Below are 23,430 nucleotides of genomic sequence, written 5' to 3' on the forward strand. Positions count from 1 at the left end.
CAGACTCTTCTTAAGGTTCACAAAGGGCCTGCTACTTCCGGGCTTGGACCCTTCGCCCAAAAGTTCTCTCCAAAAGTCTACAAGGGTCTCCCTCCACCGGATATGGACCCTCTCACAAAGTTCACAAGGGTCTCCCTCTGCTGGGCTCGGATCCCGCTCACAAAGTTCACAAAGAAGACTTCCCCCCTCCGGGCTCGAGTCTCCTCTCAAACCTCACAGTTTTCAAAAAGGGTTATGGTACTTTCAGTCCCAGAATGCATTGTCAGGATTTTGCTCCCACTTCTCTGCTCCCCAAAATGGCATTTGTTATTGGGAGCTAAAAGGGGATATTATGCTGTGGTCAGGGTCGCTTTTGCTGACCATCAGAGACCTGGGTTCACCTGGCTGGCCCAGGGGAGGAGTCCTGCTGTGGATACCGCAGGCAACCCCAGCTTCCCCTGGTCTTGCCTTCTGGAGGTACAGCTCCCTCTCCACAGTGCAGTCTCACCTAGACTCACAGGGCCAGTGTCAGGGCAGTTGTCTCCTCCTCCAGGTCTCCCAGGGTCTCTGAAGCTCTTCTGTTCTTCCTTCGTGTACTTTCCAGCATCCCCAACTAGCTCACAGTGTGCTATCCTGCCCCGCCTTTTATACTTCCTGGGAGTGGTGATTTGGTTCAGGTGTGCATAGTTGGAAGGGAATGCCTGACCCTGCCTGTCCTTGCTAGCAGGAGAAAATGGCGGTCGTCCATAGGAGTTAATGGACCAGGGATTCCTATGGGTAATCTTAATTCCTCCTTGCTGCTTCCTATTCTTCGCAGTATTTGAAGGACAGAGTAAATGAAAGAGATTCTGGGAAATGTAGTGAGTTGCAGATTCTGGGAGAAAATCAGCTGAAAGGTTTGTCAACAAAAGAACAGGGATTATGGGGTGTGTAGTGTTCCACTGAAGAGGAGGGAAGGTTATTGTCACAAAGGGGAGAACAGATGGGTCGCTGTGGATAAATAGGTTTTCTCCTGCCTTTTCTTAAAGGGAAGTACTGCGGTTGGATGGGACTGTGGTGGCAATATCCCATTAAGACGGAGGGGTTGTCGGGTAGGGGTGTATCGCAGAAAAGGGGATACTGCATCTCGCACAAGGGCGTTCCGTCTGCCGTCCCCAAGGACCCCTTGCCCAGGTGATCCTCCCTCGCTTGTCCACCCCCAGGGTCAGAATCCAAACACGATGGCCCTCCCATGGCCACCTAAACAAAGGATCCCCGGGGTATACCAGTACAAACACCCTCAGGTTTCTCACAGCACCCCTCGTTTATGCCAAAGGTTTCATTGGAATTCCACCTCAACAAGCCTTTGGTGTTACCTGTTTTGTTCCAGAAAACTTTGTCGCCGGCGGAGAGGGCCCTGCATTCGCTGGATGTTGCTTGTGCCCTGAAGTTCTACGTGACATGTACTAAGAGTTTTCGGAAGACTTCTCGATTGCTTGTGAACTTTGGACATGTGAATAATAGGAAGGACTTGTCCAAGGCTTCCATCTGAAGATGGCTCTTGTTAGGCAGAAACCTGTGCAGTTCCCTTGGGGAACACTGCAAAAGATTTAAGACTACAGGTAGAGCAGTAAACCCCTTTGGTAGCAGTCTGTACCACCCAGATTTACCTGGTAGCTGTGGCTGAGCAGTCAGACTTCTCTCAAGAAGAGTTAGGCAGTATGTAAAGTATACACAATATGTACCAAAACACAATAGCACAAGCAAACACTGACCAGAGCTTGGTTTCAAAAGTATATAGTTATTTATTTAAAATACACATAAGTTAAAAACACTCTAGCAAAAATATAGTAAAAGCACTTCAACACAGTTATAATGAAAGTAGATTCAATCCTTTCTCCTATCTAGACAACTCTAAGTAAACACCACTTAATTAAAACAGAGGTGAGTGCTTAACGTTAGATGACACTCTAGTAGTTTCCAAGAAAGGGAGAGAAAAAGCAGAAATGGGTTAGACACACCACTCTAAGGTCCAGAGCACTTGCAATAGGCTTAAAGAAGAATAAAGTCACAGGTGAGCAAAAGTCACTAGGCAGGGCCCACTCTTAGAGTAGCCGGAGCGAAAATGTGCCCAAGATCACACTGTTAGTTAGAGATTCAAAGTCTTGCAAAGAGTCAAAAAGAGGTTAGAGTGGCTCAGAAAGTTTAGCCAAAGTGTCCCAGGCACTCCCAGGTTCGAAAGCCGGGGACTAAATCTACCCCGTACAGTCGGTAGCAAGGGAAGCCAGGCAGAACACAGTACCTTAAGCGGAAAGGATCCTCCAGCGGTGGCAGTTGTTCCAGGCAGTGGCAGCAGGGCTCGACGTCGGTCAGGGGAGAAGAAGTTCTCGCTGAAGAGCAGAAGAAGAGGGTCGTTGCACTGCCCGGGAAGAAACCAGCCGCGGAGTCCTCCGGTTAAAGGGTTGGTACCGACTTTCGCGGTATGGGGGTAAAGTGTGGTATTCCGGTTGCCGGGGTGCTTGGCACAGGCAAGGCGGCCACGAGATACCTCAAAGAACGGAAAGAAGGCGAAAACTGGTTGTCCCCACCAGTCAAGGGAAGGAGCCACTCCGTTAAGAGTTCTCCTCGGTCGTCGGGAAAAAGTGGTGAGACGGTTCAGCAGGGCTCCACCGGGTGGTGTCGTCGAAGCAGGTCGGCTCAGCTCTTCCCTCGTCGGATTCTTGGTCCTGTGGCGACTTCTGAAGTCCCAGTCCCCAAAGCCCTGCTTTTATGCAGCAAACCCCCATTCACCCAGCCTAGCTGTCACTCAAACATGCTAAGTGGTGAGCCGGGCGGCTCACCACTTGGGCCAATCAGGACGGAGTGCGACTTGAGTTACCAAGGTAACTCAGTCCAGGGTGCCTAAATCCCCCTCCACCCCTCCTAAGTACCCCAGACAGAGTGGCACCACTTTGGAGGGCTTCTGTGGAGAAGCCCGCCAAAAGTGGAACAAAGGGCTCCACTTTGGGTCAGAGTTACAGAGGCGAACACCAACGCCATTTTAGAATCAAGTTTTGGCAAAAAGTCCCAACCGGAGTTATAAAAATAAATATATAAACCGGCGGTATGTTTAAGGCTACCGTAAATAATTAATTAAATGTGTTAGCCTAAAACAATGGGAAATCCCATAGGGAAATATTCGCGGTTGAATATAAAAAGTAGTTTCCACTGCCACCAGCCAAAACTCGATCAGGGGGGACGGAGACGTGCCCCCTCGACTAACAGACCCTGGGGCAATCGAATTGCCCCAGCCAGTACGTCCACAATATGATGGTTTGTACTGGTTCTGTTCAGGATTCAAGACTAGCAAAGTCTTTGGTGACTTTACATGCCCTGGGAGACAGTAGTCAGTCCCAGGGTATGGAGTCTATGTTGGGGAGTCCCTAGGACACCCCTGGGTCACGGCACAGAGGGTGCTGTGTGACCCACATCACAAAAATACATGAGGCCCTATGGAGTAAGAGACCCCATAGCCCATTCAACACAAGGTTTAACCAAGAAAACACACTTCAACATGTCCAAGAGTGAGGGTAAAAGAGTCTCACTCTTGGCAGGAGAAAAAAATTAAACCCCAGAAATCCAGCAAAGCTGCTGGGGGACTCACTAGGTAGGGAAATTCAGCCTAAACAGAGAATTCTCCCTAACACTCGCCCCCCCCAGACTAAGGGACAGGAGGATTTAATCCACTCCTGGATGAACCTCATACCTCTAGTCGATGATATACATCCTAGAGAGTCCATCAGCATTTTGATGGTGACACCTGGACCTATGCTTAAGGGAGAACTCAAAGGTTTTCTTTTGCAAGCTAAAGGACCTACAAACCCTTTGAGGAACATCAGTCTTTTTGTTATAGGGGATCTGGTTGACCAGTCCCTCAGAAGTTGGTACAACTTCTGAACCTATGTTAGGCTTTTTGAAGGGGTCCTTATAAAGGATTCCCTTAGATCTAGAGGGGCCTCCAAGGTTCCTCACCACCTCTCTTGTGGGAGCAGGTTGGGTCTTAGGCCTCTTGGTTGGAGGGGTTGGGGTTAGGCAATGTACCTGCTTCCCCTTCCTCTTAGATCTACCCTTACCTATTTTAGGAGTTTCCCCCCTAATATTAGGATTTGAGTTGGGGTCTTCAGTAGAAGGTCCAACAGTCTGAAGGTTTTTGGCCTTAGACTTTTCTTTTCGGGTTTTCCACCAGCGCTGAGAATTACCAGTTCTCTCAGGTCCAGATAGGGGCCTAGTTGGTCTATCCACCTCTTCCTCAGAAGTAGGGTGAGTCAGAGACTCTGAGACTAGGGGAACAAGGGTGGAGCTTGGTTGGGGCTCCCATGTTCCTAGCATACTATCCTGAAATGTGCCTGGGTTAGAGGTCAACTTACTAAACCCAGGGCTTGTAGTGGGGTTCTCAGTAGAGGGTCCCACAGGCTTAGAAGGGTCCTTCAAGGTAGCCTGTCTAGCCAATTTGGTTAAGTTCTGCTTCTCCATACTGGGAGGCCTGGGGGTATGTGACACTACTCCTAGAGTTCTTAGGTCATTCCCCAACAGGACCTTCCCAGGTACCTCAGTCTGAACACTGACAGGGATCCTCACTGTCATGTTGTTACACTGAATGAGGGCTGGTAGAATAGGAACCATTTGGGCAGGGCCTCCAGACATTTTAGTGGGACCTTTGGGTGCTTTGGCCACATCCTCAGGTTGAAAGAAGCTTTCATCCACTACTGTTCTGCTGGCCCCAGTGTCTCTCCTGGCAGGAGTATCCTGGCCATTGACAAGAACACTGTCCACATAATACACCTTAGAGTTAACAGGTAGGGAGTTATACACAACCCTATTCTGGGGACTAACCAGACCCATAGGCTCTAAGTTTACAGTTGCTTGAAGACCCAAGGGTTCTTCAGCAAAGAGTTCAAAGTGGGCACTAGCCATCTGTACTTCATCCTCAGGAGTGAAGGCTAAGGAGACTGTGCTGATCCCTGCAGGTTTACCCTTGCACTTGGGATCTCCTTTGATATGGTCAGTACCCTGACAGACATAGCATTGTCCAAATGCTCTCTGGAAGGGTGGCTTGTTCTGACCTCCTTCTGGCTTGTGGCCAGAAGGTACAGTAGCCTGAATAGGTTTCCCATGTGGCTTACCCTGGTTATTTTGTGGTTTGGGGCCCTCTTTGGGATAGGAATTATTAGAATTCGCTTTGGAGTCTGTTTTTGGCTGTTTCTCCCCATCCTTCTTCTGAGTTACCCCAGAATCCTTGTGAGTGGCCCTGTTGGCAACCCACAAGTCAGCAGCCCTAGCCAGTTTCCGGGAATCTAATTCCTTGGAATCAGCCAAGTGTTGTCTGAGCTCAGGAGAGCAGGCATCATAAATAGTCTCCAACATAAACAAATTCTTCATACCTTCATAAGTGTTCACCTTGTAACCCTTAATCCATCCCTCTAAGTTTTTCAAACATTCACTCACCCAGGTAGCCCAAGGGGTACCATCATGCTTTTTGAGGCTCCTAAACCTCTTAAGATACTGGGAAGGGGTCTTCCCAAACCTAGCTATCAAAGCTAGTTTCACACATTCATAGTCCTTTCTATCCTCCTCCCCCATCTCCATTACCACATCAGTTGCAACAGGGGGAAGCCTAGAGAACAACCAGGTGAGTAAGTCATTTCCTGTGATGTTCTGGAGCCCATGATTATATTCAAACAGAGACAACCAATCCAACACATCCAACTTAGGCTCATACATACCAACCAATTCTTTAGGCATCCGGGGTCTTTTAGGACTGGAACTTCTAGAGGAGCCAGAGAGAGAAACATTCTCAACAGATAATTTCTTCATTTCTAAGTCATACTTGAGCTCCATTTCCCTTAGCCTTAGTTCTTTGTCAGTTTGAGCATTCAGTTTCTTATACTCCAATTCTAGCTTCATTTTCTCTAGTTCAAAGTACTGAGGACTAAATGTGGGACCTGGTAAAGGTCCAGTAGGCACAGCAGGTAGAGCAGGCAGAGGCCTAGGGGGGACAGTTACAACAGCCTCCCCCTCCTCTTCTGACTCTTCCTCAGAAACATCAACATTTTGTTCCATGTTAACTTCAACACTGTCATCTACAGTTGCTGGAGTGGTAGGTTCCTCTGAACCATCACCCAGACTTTGGTTAGCTAACAATCTTTCAATCAGCTCCATTTTCTTGCCCTTAGTCAGGAGATCCTTATGTTTACAGAGCACTCTTAACCAATCAGCAGTTTTGGCTGCAAGGGACTCTTGACTATAGCTTTCTATAACTGACATGTTAGAGGTTTTACTTTTTCAGTGCTAAGCTTTGTGGTTAGTTGCACTAAGGTATCTAAAGCACAATAAAATGTATACTCAATACAAATCCCACCGCTGTACACCAGTGTTAGGCAGAAACCTGTGCAGTTCCCTTGGGGAACACTGCAAAAGATTTAAGACTACAGGTAGAGCAGTAAACCCCTTTGGTAGCAGTCTGTACCACCCAGATTTACCTGGTAGCTGTGGCTGAGCAGTCAGACTTCTCTCAAGAAGAGTTAGGCAGTATGTAAAGTATACACAATATGTACCAAAACACAATAGCACAAGCAAACACTGACCAGAGCTTGGTTTCAAAAGTATATAGTTATTTATTTAAAATACACATAAGTTAAAAACACTCTAGCAAAAATATAGTAAAAGCACTTCAACACAGTTATAATGAAAGTAGATTCAATCCTTTCTCCTATCTAGACAACTCTAAGTAAACACCACTTAATTAAAACAGAGGTGAGTGCTTAACGTTAGATGACACTCTAGTAGTTTCCAAGAAAGGGAGAGAAAAAGCAGAAATGGGTTAGACACACCACTCTAAGGTCCAGAGCACTTGCAATAGGCTTAAAGAAGAATAAAGTCACAGGTGAGCAAAAGTCACTAGGCAGGGCCCACTCTTAGAGTAGCCGGAGCGAAAATGTGCCCAAGATCACACTGTTAGTTAGAGATTCAAAGTCTTGCAAAGAGTCAAAAAGAGGTTAGAGTGGCTCAGAAAGTTTAGCCAAAGTGTCCCAGGCACTCCCAGGTTCGAAAGCCGGGGACTAAATCTACCCCGTACAGTCGGTAGCAAGGGAAGCCAGGCAGAACACAGTACCTTAAGCGGAAAGGATCCTCCAGCGGTGGCAGTTGTTCCAGGCAGTGGCAGCAGGGCTCGACGTCGGTCAGGGGAGAAGAAGTTCTCGCTGAAGAGCAGAAGAAGAGGGTCGTTGCACTGCCCGGGAAGAAACCAGCCGCGGAGTCCTCCGGTTAAAGGGTTGGTACCGACTTTCGCGGTATGGGGGTAAAGTGTGGTATTCCGGTTGCCGGGGTGCTTGGCACAGGCAAGGCGGCCACGAGATACCTCAAAGAACGGAAAGAAGGCGAAAACTGGTTGTCCCCACCAGTCAAGGGAAGGAGCCACTCCGTTAAGAGTTCTCCTCGGTCGTCGGGAAAAAGTGGTGAGACGGTTCAGCAGGGCTCCACCGGGTGGTGTCGTCGAAGCAGGTCGGCTCAGCTCTTCCCTCGTCGGATTCTTGGTCCTGTGGCGACTTCTGAAGTCCCAGTCCCCAAAGCCCTGCTTTTATGCAGCAAACCCCCATTCACCCAGCCTAGCTGTCACTCAAACATGCTAAGTGGTGAGCCGGGCGGCTCACCACTTGGGCCAATCAGGACGGAGTGCGACTTGAGTTACCAAGGTAACTCAGTCCAGGGTGCCTAAATCCCCCTCCACCCCTCCTAAGTACCCCAGACAGAGTGGCACCACTTTGGAGGGCTTCTGTGGAGAAGCCCGCCAAAAGTGGAACAAAGGGCTCCACTTTGGGTCAGAGTTACAGAGGCGAACACCAACGCCATTTTAGAATCAAGTTTTGGCAAAAAGTCCCAACCGGAGTTATAAAAATAAATATATAAACCGGCGGTATGTTTAAGGCTACCGTAAATAATTAATTAAATGTGTTAGCCTAAAACAATGGGAAATCCCATAGGGAAATATTCGCGGTTGAATATAAAAAGTAGTTTCCACTGCCACCAGCCAAAACTCGATCAGGGGGGACGGAGACGTGCCCCCTCGACTAACAGACCCTGGGGCAATCGAATTGCCCCAGCCAGTACGTCCACAATATGATGGTTTGTACTGGTTCTGTTCAGGATTCAAGACTAGCAAAGTCTTTGGTGACTTTACATGCCCTGGGAGACAGTAGTCAGTCCCAGGGTATGGAGTCTATGTTGGGGAGTCCCTAGGACACCCCTGGGTCACGGCACAGAGGGTGCTGTGTGACCCACATCACAAAAATACATGAGGCCCTATGGAGTAAGAGACCCCATAGCCCATTCAACACAAGGTTTAACCAAGAAAACACACTTCAACATGTCCAAGAGTGAGGGTAAAAGAGTCTCACTCTTGGCAGGAGAAAAAAATTAAACCCCAGAAATCCAGCAAAGCTGCTGGGGGACTCACTAGGTAGGGAAATTCAGCCTAAACAGAGAATTCTCCCTAACAGCTCTCCGGCTGCATCATGCACTGTCTTTGGCTGGTTAGCCGGCCTCTGCTGGGCCACCCGAGAGCCCACTCCTCCAGAGCGATTGCTGCAAAGACAGCGTTCCTTTAAGGTATACCCCTGCTCAACATCTGCAGGGCTGCAACGTGGAGGTCCACGCATACCTTCACGAGGTTCTACTGCATCGACAGGGATTGCAGGGAGGAGTCCAGCGTCAGCCAGGCAGTATTACGCAACCTGTTTGCTTGTTTTGAGTCTGTTCCAGGGTTAAGAGTTGATTACTTCTGTTGTTCCTTGCCACCTCCCGTGGTTGTGTAATGTGTACTACTGTGTATTAGTTATTCATGAGCATGTGAATCCATGCCAGACTCAATGCCTGGATAAGTTTTAAATGACTTACCTGTAACTATTATTCTCCAACATTGGTCTGGCATGGATTCACATGCAAACCCTCCCTCTGGACCCTCTCCGGCTCTTCTTGGTCATAGTGCCACTTTTCGTGGTTACCAAATCTGAAGATGGCTGGTAGAGGTGGGGCTTATGGAGAGGACTGCCATTTGATGGGGCCACTATGACTTATAAGACAGTGATTTGTTTGGAGGAGAAATACAGTTTTAAAGTGAAAGTGAAACCATTTTTTATTTTACTGAGGATTGCCAGCCTGATAACAGGGAATATTCATGAGCATGTGAATCCATGCCAGACCCATGCTGGAGAACAATAATTACAGGTAAGTAACTTAAACCATTCTGCCGCCTGATCTATTCGGCCGCCAGGACTTGTAATATCCCGGTGGCACTGGGATATCAGGTGGCGGTAATGGTGTTACGAGTTCAATGACAACCTGCCGGTAGCACCGTCGGGTTACCACCGCACTCGTAATGAAGCACAATCCCCCATGCATCTTGTAGGAAGGTAAGATGCCCATTGAGTACTAGGAAAATGTCCTTGATGTCAGAACTAGGAGATGAAGCTCTCCACACCACTGCAAGCTCTCGAACCACCGAAGGATGATAACTTTTACACCTTGCAGAGAATTGGGCACGTTTCCGCTAGGACAAACTAATACCACCAAGACCTTTACACAGAGAATGACAAATATTTATTTATTTTATTGTATTTATTGGATATTTGTATGGTGCCTATACAACAAATGGGGTTCAAGGCACACACAAGACAAAACATTGGGGGGACAGAGGAGAAAGATAACAATAACGGTCCTACGAGGCCTTGTGACATTCAGATTGTGCAAGTGCAGTAACAAGTAGTGAGAGGAAGAGGGGGTGGGGAAGTGCCGGTTTGCATGAAATGCAAAGTGCTATGGTGGGAAGGAAAGTGCAGGTTAAGAGGAGAGAGTGAAGTGAAAGGGAGGCATAGGAGGGGGGAAGAGGGCAACAGGGGCTAGGCGAGTACTAAGGGAAGGCCAGGAGGGTAAGTGCCAGGGATTGCATGGGGTGCATGGGGTGAGGGTCCACAGTCTAAGTGCGAGGAGGGGGGAGCACTGGGCAGGGGGCCTTGTGCCCTGTAGAAATCAGAGAGAACCAGGGAGCCAGTCACCCGGGCAGACAGGGGTGTTAGCAGGGGAGGGGCAGAGGGAAGGAAAAAGATAAAAGGAGGGTCTTGGATAGCTTCTGGAACCTAAGGAGATCCCGCTCAAGCTTGAGAGGGGCAGGGAGAGCATTCCAGAGGGAAGCTCAGGTGGAGGTGAGAGATCTACCCCACACTCTCTGCTTAGCGAAGCCTCTGATCTGCAGAGAGTTGGAGCTAGAAGACTGGAGGGCTCTAACAGGGAGGTATTTAGGGCGAGAGAGTTGGATGTAGCGGGGTCGCAGGCCCCAGAAAGCCTTGTGGATGATGCAGAGGGTCTTGAACTTGATCCTAGCAGCAACTGGGAGCCAGTGGAGAGATGTTAGGGCTGGAGAGATGCAGTCCCTGGGCTTGAGGCCACGGATAAGTCTTGCAGTCCTATTCTGGATTAGTTGAAGGGGAGCAAAGGGAGGATAAAGGAAGATTGAACAAACCTAGAGAGGACCAGAGCTCTGGAGACATTGAGTTTCTGGGGGAAGGTGTGGAAAGGGTGCAGCTGGTAGTGGGCCTTTGCAAGTTCCGCAATGTGAAGGTAGGAGAGACAGCAGTCAAAGATGACACCAAGTTCTTTTGCCTCACAAGAAGGTGAGGGTAGGAGACCCATATAAGGCGGCCAGAAGGTAGCAGGGAATGAGGGAGCTGGGGTCCCAATGAGAAGGATCTCAGTCTTACTGGCATTAAGGCAGAGATCATTGGCAGCACACCAGGCCTGAAGAGCAGTAAGACAGTCAGGGATGAGAGAGAAGGAAGAGGAGGCAGTAGAGGGAAGCTTGAAGATGAGCTGCGCGTCCTTTGCATAATACAGGAAGTGAGGCGAGAAGGTGATCAGAGGGGCAAAGTAGATGTTGAAGAGCCACAGCAAGAGGATAGACCCTTGAGGGATACCGCAGGTGGAGAGTGTGATAGGGGAGAAAAAAGGACCCAGTTTAACCTGGTAAGGTCAGTCGGGGAGGAATGAGGTCAACGAGTCCAGTGCCAGGCCTGTGATGCCAAGAGTGTTGCAGAGCCGATTTATCAGGGTGGCATGATTGACTGTGTCGAAGGCAGAGTAAAGATCCAGAAGGATAAGAACGGATGGAGAGTTGGAATCGAGATTTGAGAGCAAGTCTTCAAGTAGAGCCGTTTCCGTGCCTCTGGCTGCTCTGAAGTCAGACTGGTGGTCCTGGAGACAACCAACAGATTCAGTGTGTTGGATCAGTGGGGAGATGACCAGCTTCTCTAGGGGTTTGCCTAGGAAGGGGGGTAATGGAGATAAAGTGGTAGTTAGCCAGGCACGATGGGTCTGCAGAGGGCTTTTTGAGGAAAGGATCCACAAGGGAGTGCTTGAGGGGTAGAAAGAATGAGCCAGTGGCAAAGGAGTGATTACAGAAATCAGCCAAGGCTGGCACAATGTTGTCATTGATAGTTCTACAAAAGCAGGAGAGCACTTGTTTGGAGGAGACTTCCATAAAGACGACTTGTCTATAGACCTCATCCGGTGCTATGGGTGAGAAGGAAGAGAGTAGGAGGGAAGGGATAGGGGGGCCAAGGGAGGCCTGAGAGTTGGGGAATGAGGGGCAAGGGGACAAGAGGAAAATGAGGACAGGATGTCCTGAGTTTTGGTTAAGAGGTGGGAGGCCACTGAAGCACAGAGGCTCAGGGAAAGCATGGGAGATGTGGAGGCTTCAGTAGGATTGATAATGGAAGGACTTCAGTTGCTGTCGAAATGAGGCAGAGTCAAAAACGTCAGGTGAAAGGAAGCTTTCCTAAACCTGAGCCAATTTGCTGCATTCAGTTCACTTTCTCCCTGTTGCATTGTTGTACACTTTTGGGAAACTTATAATTCTCAATGGTACTGTTCCACTATTTCGTTCGAACACCGTACAACAATGGCTCCACTTTATTCTCAGCCATCGCTTGCATGTCATCTACCTACCCCTTCCACCTGATTGTCTTTTAATCTAAAGACCGCTGGAAGTTAGGCATCCTCATGGTCTTTTGACAGCGTGTTTCTGTAATTACATTTGCAGGATAAATTATATATTCAATCTTCAGTAAACTGCTTCATTCCATGGGACTTATCTACTAACATGTCTTGGCTCTCCTACAGGTGGAAGACACTGGAAGGTACACGTGTTTGGCGTCAAGTCCTGCAGGCGATGACGACAAGGAATATTTAGTGAGAGTTCATGGTGAGTTTCATTGAGCAAATGTAAAAATAAGCCCATTTCTGGTTAAGAACATCCGTCAAGTTGCATGTTTTGGCTTTAGTATATTGAAGAGCCTGTCTTTGTTCTAACACAGACACACATGTACAGGGCAGGACGGGGCATGCTAACTGAGGCCAGAAAAAAAGGGGGGATTGTGGCCATGGGCATATAGGTGGTGGAGGTTCAGGAGGAAAGTGATAAGAAGCAGATGGGCTATGAATGAAGGAACAGTGTCAGCATTAATGTAAGTTGACTAATGCAGTACCTCATCTTTATATACCTCAGGAGCGGAAAACATGTGACATATGTTTAAGATGGCTTAGCCATGTCCCTGGTACGGTGGAAGCACTTTCATTGTTCGGAATAAAGTTCCATGAGAAATCATGGGCCATTTTAGTAGTAGGGCAACGAGTAAGCCAATACAAGGTCCAATGGTGATACTGAACATGAGGTAGCACCCACTGCTGCCAGTTTCCATGTCGGTCACCTCAACCAGACACCGCTCCAGCCTGTGGGAGCCAGAGGCAAACTGCACAAGGTGCAAACTCCCAGGTGTTAAGATGGATTTCTAGAATCTGGCCTGGTGGAGGTCAACCAAAACCCTATCAACTTAGCAATGGAGGGCAGTCAAGGCTATTCTAAGGTGGGCCTGAGTGGGGTCATATGTCCACAATGAGTCTGCAAAGTGAAGCACACAATAATTAAATTTAGAAAGTTAAGTATAAAAATGCAGTATTTTTTCTAGGTCTCAAAAACCGTCAATAAACATACATACAGCCACCATAGGTTCTTAAAATGCATTCAATGACTTCAATCAACAAAGGAGGTCAGTAAAGTGATGAAGTAAAGATGGAACCAAGTCACAAGTGATATTCCATAACTTCAGCAGTCCAATCCGTAAGAAGAATGGGGGTTTATGCCCAAATGTCACAAGAGCCACAATGCTTCTCCCCAGAATGTATTGGTAGCAGGTAAATCACTTGTGTTGGTGATTGTTCAAAAGAAGAGATGCAGCAAAGTTACTTGGTAAGTAAATTGTGTTCCTATCTTTCAGATTGTACTACTCAGGTTTGATGACCAAAAAGAAGGGGAATTGAAGGATACAAAGAAACTTGTTCTCAATGTTATCCTATAGAGGACCGTGTGAGATAAATGTTTTGGTTTACTTTCCCCCCTGACTCTGATTTTCCCGTATGACTTGATGGGTTGTCTTGGGGTCACTGGAGGTTGGATTTCCTGCAGTTGGTTGTGGTGAGAGGTGTCTAGGAGCTGCGGCTGCAACGATTCTTCCGGTCGTGTCCAGGAGCAGAGTGCGACCTGTGGTGATGGAGAAATGCAAGATACCTGATACAGACCTCTTCAAGACACGTCGCAGGACTGCGGAACGTGGGTTCCAGTGAAGGGCACTGCACACAGGCGACGGCAGGTGTCCTTTCAATCGTGTTTGTAGAAATTCTTGCAGGACAGTATGCCCTGAGGGTGAGAAGGTGACTTCAACCACAAGCTGACAACCACCAAAGTTCCGGCTGTAAACTCAAAACGATGACAGTTCTAGTGAAGTAGCTCACTGGAAAGCTGGACAGTCCACTGGGTGGTCCAGGGACAATTTCAAAGGCTCTGAATGGCTGGTTCCTTGAGAACACGTCAAGTCTGTTTAGTCCCACCAGCCCAGGGGTTGAACCACTGCCAGGGCTTTCTCAGACCAGATAGTACATCAGGGCTCTACTGGGTCAGATGCATAAAGGGATGCAGGGCATCTTCAGGAGCATTTTCAGATCTTCAGTCAGCTGTTCTACGAGAGATTCTTGGCTCCAATGCTGATCTGAAGAAATGGCTGCAGGGGACCTGTTCTTATTCAAAATTCAGCCTGGAAACAAGTCCAAGCCCACCAATATTAAGGATTTGCACCATTCAAACAGCCAGTACTAGGGACAACTATTGGTTTCACTCACACCCACACTCTCTGGCACCTCAGATGTGTAGTGGGACCAGACGGTCACCCCTTCCTGGGCCACACACACACAAAGGCATCACTAGCCTGAGAAAGCTGCAGCTTTTACAGGCAGGCGCATGCTCTTATTTGGGATTTCCTGACCTGGCAAGGCAGGAATAAGGCCAAACTACAATATGGCCAAAGAACAACCACAAATCTTGTGGCGTGGTCATTTTAGTGCACTAGCCACGTTTAGTAGCCATACGCAGTAAACGTAAATGTTCACACTAGAAATAAATGAGAAATTGCAAAAATATAATTTCTGCCACCAGCTTGTCCTTAGACACATATAAATGTAACCTAAATCCCAAGTGTAAAAGGCTAGGCTGATACAAAAGTATCCCCATTGCATTGCATTGTAAGATGCTGTGTGCAAAGTTAAAAAGTTACAAAGCGTAAAAGTTAAAAGGGAAACACAGTTTTCCCTTACTGATAGTCTGAAGGACTTATTAGTTTCACCATAACAAATTAGCAGAAGTCTGGAGAAGTGAAGCTGAAGTATTTACTTCGCCTCAAAAAGTTGGAACGGTTTAAAAAACAAAGCAAAAACGTTTGGATTCCATAGAAACTATGGAGGGAAAGTTGCCAAAATAGAAATCTTTTCTAACACCAGGAGCAAGAATAACACTTTGCCAAAGAAAGGACCCTGATCTCTGCTGGGTTCCTTTTTTCTCACAAGAAGATGGGTAGCCTCCTTTGTCTGAACCTCAATCAGACCCTACTGCCTCTTTTCATTTCAAGAGCATGTTGCATTTCCAATTCCCTGAGCTTGATTTCCTGATGTTTGGCTTCAGCTTGAGCTTGCAACCTTTTAAATTCCAATTCAAGTCTCATTGTTTCAAGAGACACATATTCTGCACTCAGTGTTGGACCTGGTGGGGTCCATGTGGACATGGCTTGAGGAAAAAGAGCAGTCTGTGGCAAAGAGGGGCTCATATCCTGGGACTCCTGTACCTCCTCTGACACTTCTAAGACATTAGAATTAGACTCTGAACTATCATCCTCCTTATCAGTTTCCACATTTCTTGGGTTAGTAGGTGTTGAAGGCCTACTACCCAAACTTTGGTGATTCAACAACCTTGCAATCAACTCATTTTCCTTTCCTTTTACAGTAAGATTCCTGACTTTACACATTTCTTTCAATGGATCTACTGTTAAAATTAGCAGGGCTTCCTGACTGAAGTTATCCATATTAGGCATGTTACAATTACTGTTCTGGTGGAGCTTAGCCTTGTGGGGGTTTAGTTGAACACAAGCAAAGCAAAATACTCAATGTAACAACTCTACAATAGACCCTCACTGCCTGCCACCAGTGTTAGGCAAGATTGTATTCAGTACCGTGTGGGAGACTGCACCAGCCTGTCCTGTTGGCAATAGTTAACCCAACCTTTGGTATACGTCTGTACTACACAAGTTGGTAGAGTGACTGAGCAGCCAAGCTTATGTCAAGAGTGATCAATGTGAGCTTTATGGTTGCAACATAGAGTTTCACAGTGACAAGTATCCAAATAACACTTACAATCAAGGTTTCTTTATAATTATGTATTAATTTAAACTGTCAGTTGAATAAGCCTTCTTTAGAAGGGAGCAAATAGGTAACACTTAAATATACTTTAAAAATACACACTCTCAGTTTCAATAATTCAGTAGATACCCTTTTGGGATGGCACACAGACACTTCCTACACACTAGGGTGACTACAATAACTAGGACACTGTGGACATTGATATATCACTGGTACATTTAGAGCAAGACTGAGTTTGGTGACAAAAGAAAAAGGTTAGGGGAGGAAACAATGGTTAAAAAGTTTCTCAAACAGGTAAGCACGTTTAAACCCCCCCAATGCAAAAGTAAAAAGTCTTGCACAATGTTATAGAGAGCTTTGTAGAAAAAGAAATCACTGCGATGCTTGTGAGGGGCAAAGCTGCAAGCAACTCTGCAAAAAGCAGCAAATGCAAGTCTCAACTGAGGATACCTTTTACAGCGACCTACAGCAACAACAACAGCACAATTTCAATAGACGCAACCGCATTGTCAATTTCTCGGGTAGCTCTGGATCATCCAGTGGGAGCATCCCGAGCCCACCGGGGAGTAGCAGGACCACCGGACCTCCACAACATCCTTTTTTTCAGAGCGGAGGTCAACGGGGCCGACCGAAAAGGCGCCCACAACAATCAGACCAGTACATGAGGACGAGGCAATGGTACTCCAATCAACCATGACAAAGATACCTATTTTCAACCTCTCATCTAGATCATTGACAAACTCAGAACAGACACTACTTCAAAGAGGACTATCATTTGTCCCGACTACAAAAGCAGATCCCTTTCAAACCGAAGCAGTACTAAGAAGATGTTTCTGCACACTGAGACTAAAATATTTTTTGAAATATACCTCCCAAACAAACGGAACTCAGAAGACACCAGTGCCGTCAATATCGAAGTCCACCAAGAGAATACAACTAGACTTAAACCAAGATCCAATTTTGTACCTCCTCCACATACCATCCCCAGCGAATTTGACACATTTGAAAAGTTGGTCACCACCACCATCAATGCTGGCCTTACTAAAAAGAACTTTTAACAAGAAAATCTCAGCAAAGAAGAAAGAAAATCCCTGGGCAACCTCAACCTAGACCGATCCATTACCATCAAACCGGTAGACAAAGGGGGAGGCATTGTTTGTATGAACACCACAGACTACAACAAGGAATGCTTGCGCCTACTGGCTGATACCTCATCATACAAGAAACTAAACAGAGACCCCACGAAGAGACTAAAGAAGAGATCTTTAACCTGACTAAACATGCAGAAGACCAAAGTTGGATCTGCGAGGATGAACGCCTTTTCCTCAACAAAACCCACCCCAGGATACCAGCCTTTTATATCCTTCCCAAGATCCATAAACATGCTACTCTACCATCGGGTCGTCCTATTTGTCTCAGCTTGTGATTCTCTTTTGGAGCCATTGTCACTCTACACAGATTTTTTTATGAAACCTTTCATTGGAAAGATGAAGTCCTATATCAAAGACAGCACCGACACCATCAAAGTCCTACAGAATTTAAACCTGTGCTCCAACTCCATCCTGGCAACCATGAACGTAGAGGCCCTCTACACTTCGATCCCTCAACAGGAAGGACTGCAAGCATTGACCATCTGTCTCAACAGAAGAGCCGACACCACCACGACCCCCACGAACTTCATCTTGGACTGCATTCGACTAGCTACAACCGAGAACTTCTTCCTCTTCGAACACCAGATTTACCAGCAGATCAAAGGCGTCAGCATGGGTGCCACGTTTGCCCCTGATGTAGCTAATCTGTACATGGCTCAGTATGAGGATGACTATGTGTACAACGATGACAACCCATACAAAGACCACATCCTACTATGGCGACGATACATCGATGATGTTCTCCTAGTTTGGGAAGGCAGCAAGGAGCTTTTGCTCAAATTCCACGGATAGCTTAACCACAGAAACTCTCACATAAAGTTACTATAGAATGGGATTGCCAATCCGTGAATGTCCTAGACCTTCAAATTTACCGTTCCGGAAACTCATTGAAAACAGAATTATTCAGAAAACCCACCGACAGAAACAGCTTGCTCCATTTCTCGAGTTTTCATCCCCAAGGATTAAAAAACAACCTACCATACGGACAATTCCTCCGAATACGAAGAAACTGCACCGAGAAAGAGAAGTTCGAACATCATGCCAAACAACTCCAGACACACCTAAGTGAAAGAGGTTACCCCAATAAATCGATCAAAATGGCTCGGAAAAGGGCAGCCAACACTGATTGCACTATTTGTCTAACGTCCATCACTAAGGACCCCATAGACCAGACAGTCTGTGTCACAATGTTCAAACCCATCAGTAACCTGGTAAAAACCACCATAAACAAACATTGGCATCTAATAAAAAACAAAGGGACCTTGGACAAAAAAAACCTTTTTGCATTTAAGAAGAATAGGAACCTCAAAGACACCCTGATACATACGTTTCTGAAACCAGAGAAACAACAACCCACACTATGGGGCTTACCGCCCGTATTAGGACACTATTCATGTGGAAAATGCATCGCGTGTCGCTAAACTGACACTAGAAAGACCTTGACTCACAAGAATTTCATGTGGACGATGCGAAATCACACCAATTGCGAAAGCAAAAACGTCATATATGTGATCAGATGTCCCTGTGACCTCATTTACATTGGGAAGACCATCAGACCCATAAAACAAAGGATAAGCGAACATCGTCCATGCATCAGGAACTCAATACAAGACAAACCTCTGGTGGAACATTTCAGCAAAAAAGGCCACACCCACGATGAACTCATGGACTATTCTGCAACAACTTCAACAACAAAAAAGAGGAGGCGATATCAATCTAGCCCTCACCAGGCTTGAGCAAAAATGGGTCCACAGACTGGACACAGTCAGAACTGGCCTTAATATCACCATAGAGTGGAGTGGAAACATTTCTGGGATAGATTGACCCCCACCGTGGTGTTTAGATCTCCATTTAGACATCAGATGCCCTCGACTGGGCACACGCTACATATTCAGCAGTGCCCATGTTTTGTGCATCATGTACTCTATAGAACCAGCTGGTACAAGCACCACTAATGTTTACTAATGTTTATTTACAGTTGCGTGTTCATTCTGATTTCTGAGATACATGCACCATGTAAAGTGAAGTTGCAACATACATATGTGAGCCATTGAACTAATTAATGCGTGGTGTGTTTTTCCCATTTGTCTGGCTTTTGGTTACTTACAATAGTCACTATACACCCAGTGACTCCATGTTTTCTCCTTTACCTTTTTATTAAACAGTGTATTGAAAATGTCAACATTGTTTAAGCCTCCACCCTAGGGTTTCCACAGCCATAGCAACAGCCGTCCACCACCAATCAGGTAGAAGGCTACCCCTCATATCATCTTCAGGGGTCCACCACCACCTGCATCCATCTACTTGCAGTTGCCATCCATCATTAGGGGCCCTGCTGTCATTTCCATGGGCTACACTCATATAGTTGTGACACTGATGATGCATCTGCATCCCATTGGTCAATTACTCCCAACCTATCATTTCTGTTGTTAGCTTGCTCTGTAATTATTGGCCTACCCCTGCACCTAGCCAGCAGCCCATTGGCTGGATGTCGAGCTGGCACAGTGCTTTTAACATTGACAGCAAAACTCCTCTGTAGAATCCAGAGCCACAAGGAGTGCAGACGCCATTTTTTGCACTCTGTAAGACAAGCTGCCATTTTATCTCATGTTTTCATTTTTTTAGTTTTTCTGCATGATACAGCACCTAGTCCAGGCACCCCCAGCGATCCCCACAAAACCTCGCTGGTTTCACATTCCAAATTACTCTCCGTGCACTGTTAGACTTTATGATGCATTCTCGCCACAGTCTGGAGTTCCTTCATTTTACTTTATTATCTTGAGGGTCACTGCCACTTCCTATAAATCACCCCGTGGGCAGCTACACAACCTCGCCCAGAGGTCAGACAGGGACTGTCACTAATTGACACACCGAGGCGAGATTAGACAGCCCAGTTACTCCAAGAGATGTATTTGCAATGTCCACTTGCTTTTCCTGTGAACGTTTTTTTGACACTTTTAAATAAAATCAACACTACTGAGGCCACTGCCAGCGCTTCCTAGCGCTTAGCTCACACAGCAATTGGCAAGGCTCTAGTAGGCACTTTATTTGAGACCCCTTTATTATACCGTGACCTTACTAACCCACTGAGTGGGCACCCACACCACTGGTGTCTCCAGTCACTTACCGCACAATCCCATGCTGGATGTGCCTGGACCCTGCTGTTCACAGTCACGGTCCTCCTCGAGCGCATAGATAACGACCTGTTATCCTTTCTCTTACAGCTCCTAGAGGCCTAAGGCTGTATTTATTGGCCAAGGAGACCCGAATCATAGGAGTCTTCCCATGCTCACTGCAGACATGGTTCCCAGAGTCCAGTACCCATAACAGGACTCCAAACACAGTGTCCCCGCTGCACCACTGCAGACGGTAAGCTGTTTTTAGATACACCAATGGTATATTCAAGGCACCAATCGGCCATTATTCATTAATTGTTGAATCAATCATCAATGCCCTGAGATCCTGACAGCTTTCCCTTCCCCCATAGATTACCTATACGGACAGCACCACTAGCAGTGATCATCCTGATGAAGGCCACCACCACCACGGGCCCTTACCCAGCCCTGTTTGGCCGAAACACCTCTGTGTCGATGTTTTGTGTCACAACCTTTGTATGTATGTGTTGATGGATAGTGTTGTGTACACTATTTTGTTGAATACCCCCGGACTTACTACAGTCCTGGGTCACACCCTGCACAAGGTCTATGTCACTACCTACCTGTATTGTATACTTGTGCACCACTGTGGAAATTGTCTCTCGATAATTTCCCTTAAGAAAAAACGTCTGTCCATACTTTTGTGCTTATCGAAAGTCGTGTAAATGTTTAATTCGATTTATCTGTGCAAAATCGTTTTGAAGGCAAAATAAAATAGCTTCAAAACAAGACAGCTGTCTACGGATCTCCCATCCTGATTTCTAGCATTTTACATACAGGTACCTTCCTGGGCATATCAGGACTCCGCCAGGCGGCCTTTATTGAATCTCAACTGAGATCAAGCAAGCTACACAACAAGAGGTAAGTAACTCTTAGTTCACAGTACCTTAGGTCTGAAGAAATTGGTTCCAGCTGGCTTCAGCTGGCTTCTGTTCCTGTTGTAGTATGGCAGATCCTGCTGTTCCTGTGCCTCAGTTTTGGGGACAAGAGGAGGGCATCTGGGTACTCCTGTGTCTATGGTTCGAAGGTCGGCAGCAGAAATGGGCACATTTCAGATCAGCAGCATTTCGCGGTTTGAGCTTCTCACCAATAGCACCACTGTGGTTCTTGGACACCTTGTGGGCTTTCCTTTCTTCTGGGGTCCACCACTCTGTTGAGATGGCTCAGGCTTGATCAGCCCTGCTTCGAGCGAGTCCCGAGGATCTTCCTGGAGCTCGGGTCCGGGTTAAAAAACGATGCACTTGATTCTGGTGTTCCTCTCCCTGGCACTCGGTTCCTGCAGCAGCAATGGAAGTACAGCCAGCAATGAGAGGATTTCCAGATGAGTTTGTCTTGGGGTCGATTGTTCACACCAACCCAAGGGGAGGAGTCATCCTTTGCAGGGCTTCTCTAGTCGAGGCGCATTTTGGAGCTTCAGCACTGCAGCAGGGCTTCACCAGGCAAACCAACGGTCCAGGAGTTGCAGCAAGTGTCTCTTGCAAGTTCTTCTTCGGATTCCTTCGTCTGGTGGTCAATTCTGCCTTCTGTCTAAAAGACCTCTCCTTTTATGCAAGTTTCTCCCATTCATTCGCATCTTAGCTGTCACTCACAATCCCCTTTGGGTCATTCCTGTAACCAAGGAGACTAAGCACAGGGAGTTTTGGGCTTTCCCTAGCTTCCTGCTCTGCCAGACACGATGGAGCCAGAGGCAAGCTTCAGCAGTGAACCCCGCCGAAGATAAAATTAACAAAGGGATCAAACCTGGTTTGGCGCGAAGAGAAAATCTCAAGAAGGATCTTAACAACAAGAAATGGCAAAAAGAAGACCAGGGCCATTTTGACAAAAAGGGCACCCATCGGTGCTATACCGCAGCTGCGAAAGCAGCCCGCGGTAAATACACACAATGGTAGGAAAAAGTAAACTGCTGCCACCAGCCATTAATTGTAGAAAGGGTAACATAAAAATGTTCCATGAGAAAGTAGACAAAGGGGATACTAAGTAACCCCTCCAGCACTCTTTTGAAGATAGTGTGTGCTGGGTCTACAAAGTTACAAAAGGTAAGTAAAGTCAATTTCACTTTACTGCTCTTGGAAACAGTAGTTTAACCAAGAGAAGGTATTTATACCTTTGGGAAATCTGAAAGACTTCCCTGTGCCACTGCACTGAAGGTGCTGTGTGTCTCAATGTAAAAAGATGATGCCTATGGAGTTTGTCAGACTCCAAAACCAAAAGGAACACAATGTTCAAATCAAAGAAAAATTCACGAGAGAGTGGGAAAAAGGTCTCACTCTCTCCAGAATAAAAATTAAAAGTCCTAAAGTCCAGCAAAAGAGCTGGGGCTGTCTAAGGTAGAAGGGAATTAGCACATTTCTGAGAATTCTCCCTAACAGAGTGATTACCTCAAATCCAAAAAGGAACTTAGATTCTAGGCAAGGACTCTCAGAGAAACGAGCACAATCAAAACAGATGCTTTTGAGTGCTTTGTAGGACTTTTTTAATTCATAGTTTTCCTCTACCTGATATGTGTGAGTCATTAGCTATATTTTCACGTCATGTTTATATGTGTGTGTGCACGGAAATATTGCTGTAAAAGTCTTATAGCAAATATATTATTTCTGCAGAGATAATTATTGCTGATTTTGCCAGGTGTCCTAGTGTGGAAAATCGCAGTCAACCAAGATTGAACTTGGGTACTGTAAAGACAGAATTCCTATTTTTGTTGCCCCTTACCTTTTTTGTGCTTTTTCTCCCTATTTTTCTCTTTTTATTGGCCAGAGGGAATACAGAAGCCCCCCCCCCTTTACAACCCTTTTGACCTTATATAAGTCATAGGAAATTGAGTCACTCCTAAGGTGCCCAGTACCAGGGGAGTCTCCCAGGCTCCCATTTTCCGCCTGGTATGATTTTACCACCCTACACAAGTTTTAAGGAGTAGGTTGGTGAAAACTATGTATGTTTTGTCTTCACCAAGGGTGCAAACCATGTTACCGCATTGGTAGTCCATGTACCTTTTTGATAGACATTTGGGTACCAATTGTTTTTTTACAACCTGCTTCAAACCATTTTGTTTTCTATGACTTACTTTGTCTAAGTGGCCATGAGGTAGGCCTCAAAATTGACATTCTGATCACTTGGGCTCTTTGGGATCCCCCCCGTCTCGGCTGAGGGGACTTTCAGGAGCAGGATAGAGTCTCTCGAGTTCCAGGAGGATACGTTTCCCTTAGTCATGTTACTTTGTTACTACTTTTAGTAACTTGTTATCACTTGTGGTAACCTTTTATCATTATACAATGCATCATTGCACTGCAGTACAATGGGGTACACTTTTTGTTTTGCCGTAGACTAACTCTGAGAGGAGATTT

At 46.5% G+C, this 23,430-nt stretch overlaps 1 protein-coding gene across 2 annotated transcripts in view; it reads left to right on the forward strand.

Annotated features, from left to right (window-relative positions):
* HMCN1 (hemicentin 1) overlaps window positions 1–23,430 on the forward strand; it is a 1,785,366-nt gene that overhangs the window by 1,201,304 nt on the left and 560,632 nt on the right. For both annotated transcript variants that reach the window (XM_069641364.1, XM_069641365.1), the window contains exon 70: window positions 12,166–12,247. In XM_069641364.1, the coding sequence (XP_069497465.1) occupies window positions 12,166–12,247 (82 nt within the window). The remainder of the gene's footprint in view (window positions 1–12,165; window positions 12,248–23,430) is intronic.

Source organism: Ambystoma mexicanum, chromosome 1q (assembly GCF_040938575.1).
Source record: "Ambystoma mexicanum isolate Mex_15411 chromosome 1q, UKY_AmexF1_1, whole genome shotgun sequence".
Lineage (NCBI taxonomy): Eukaryota > Metazoa > Chordata > Amphibia > Caudata > Ambystomatidae > Ambystoma > Ambystoma mexicanum.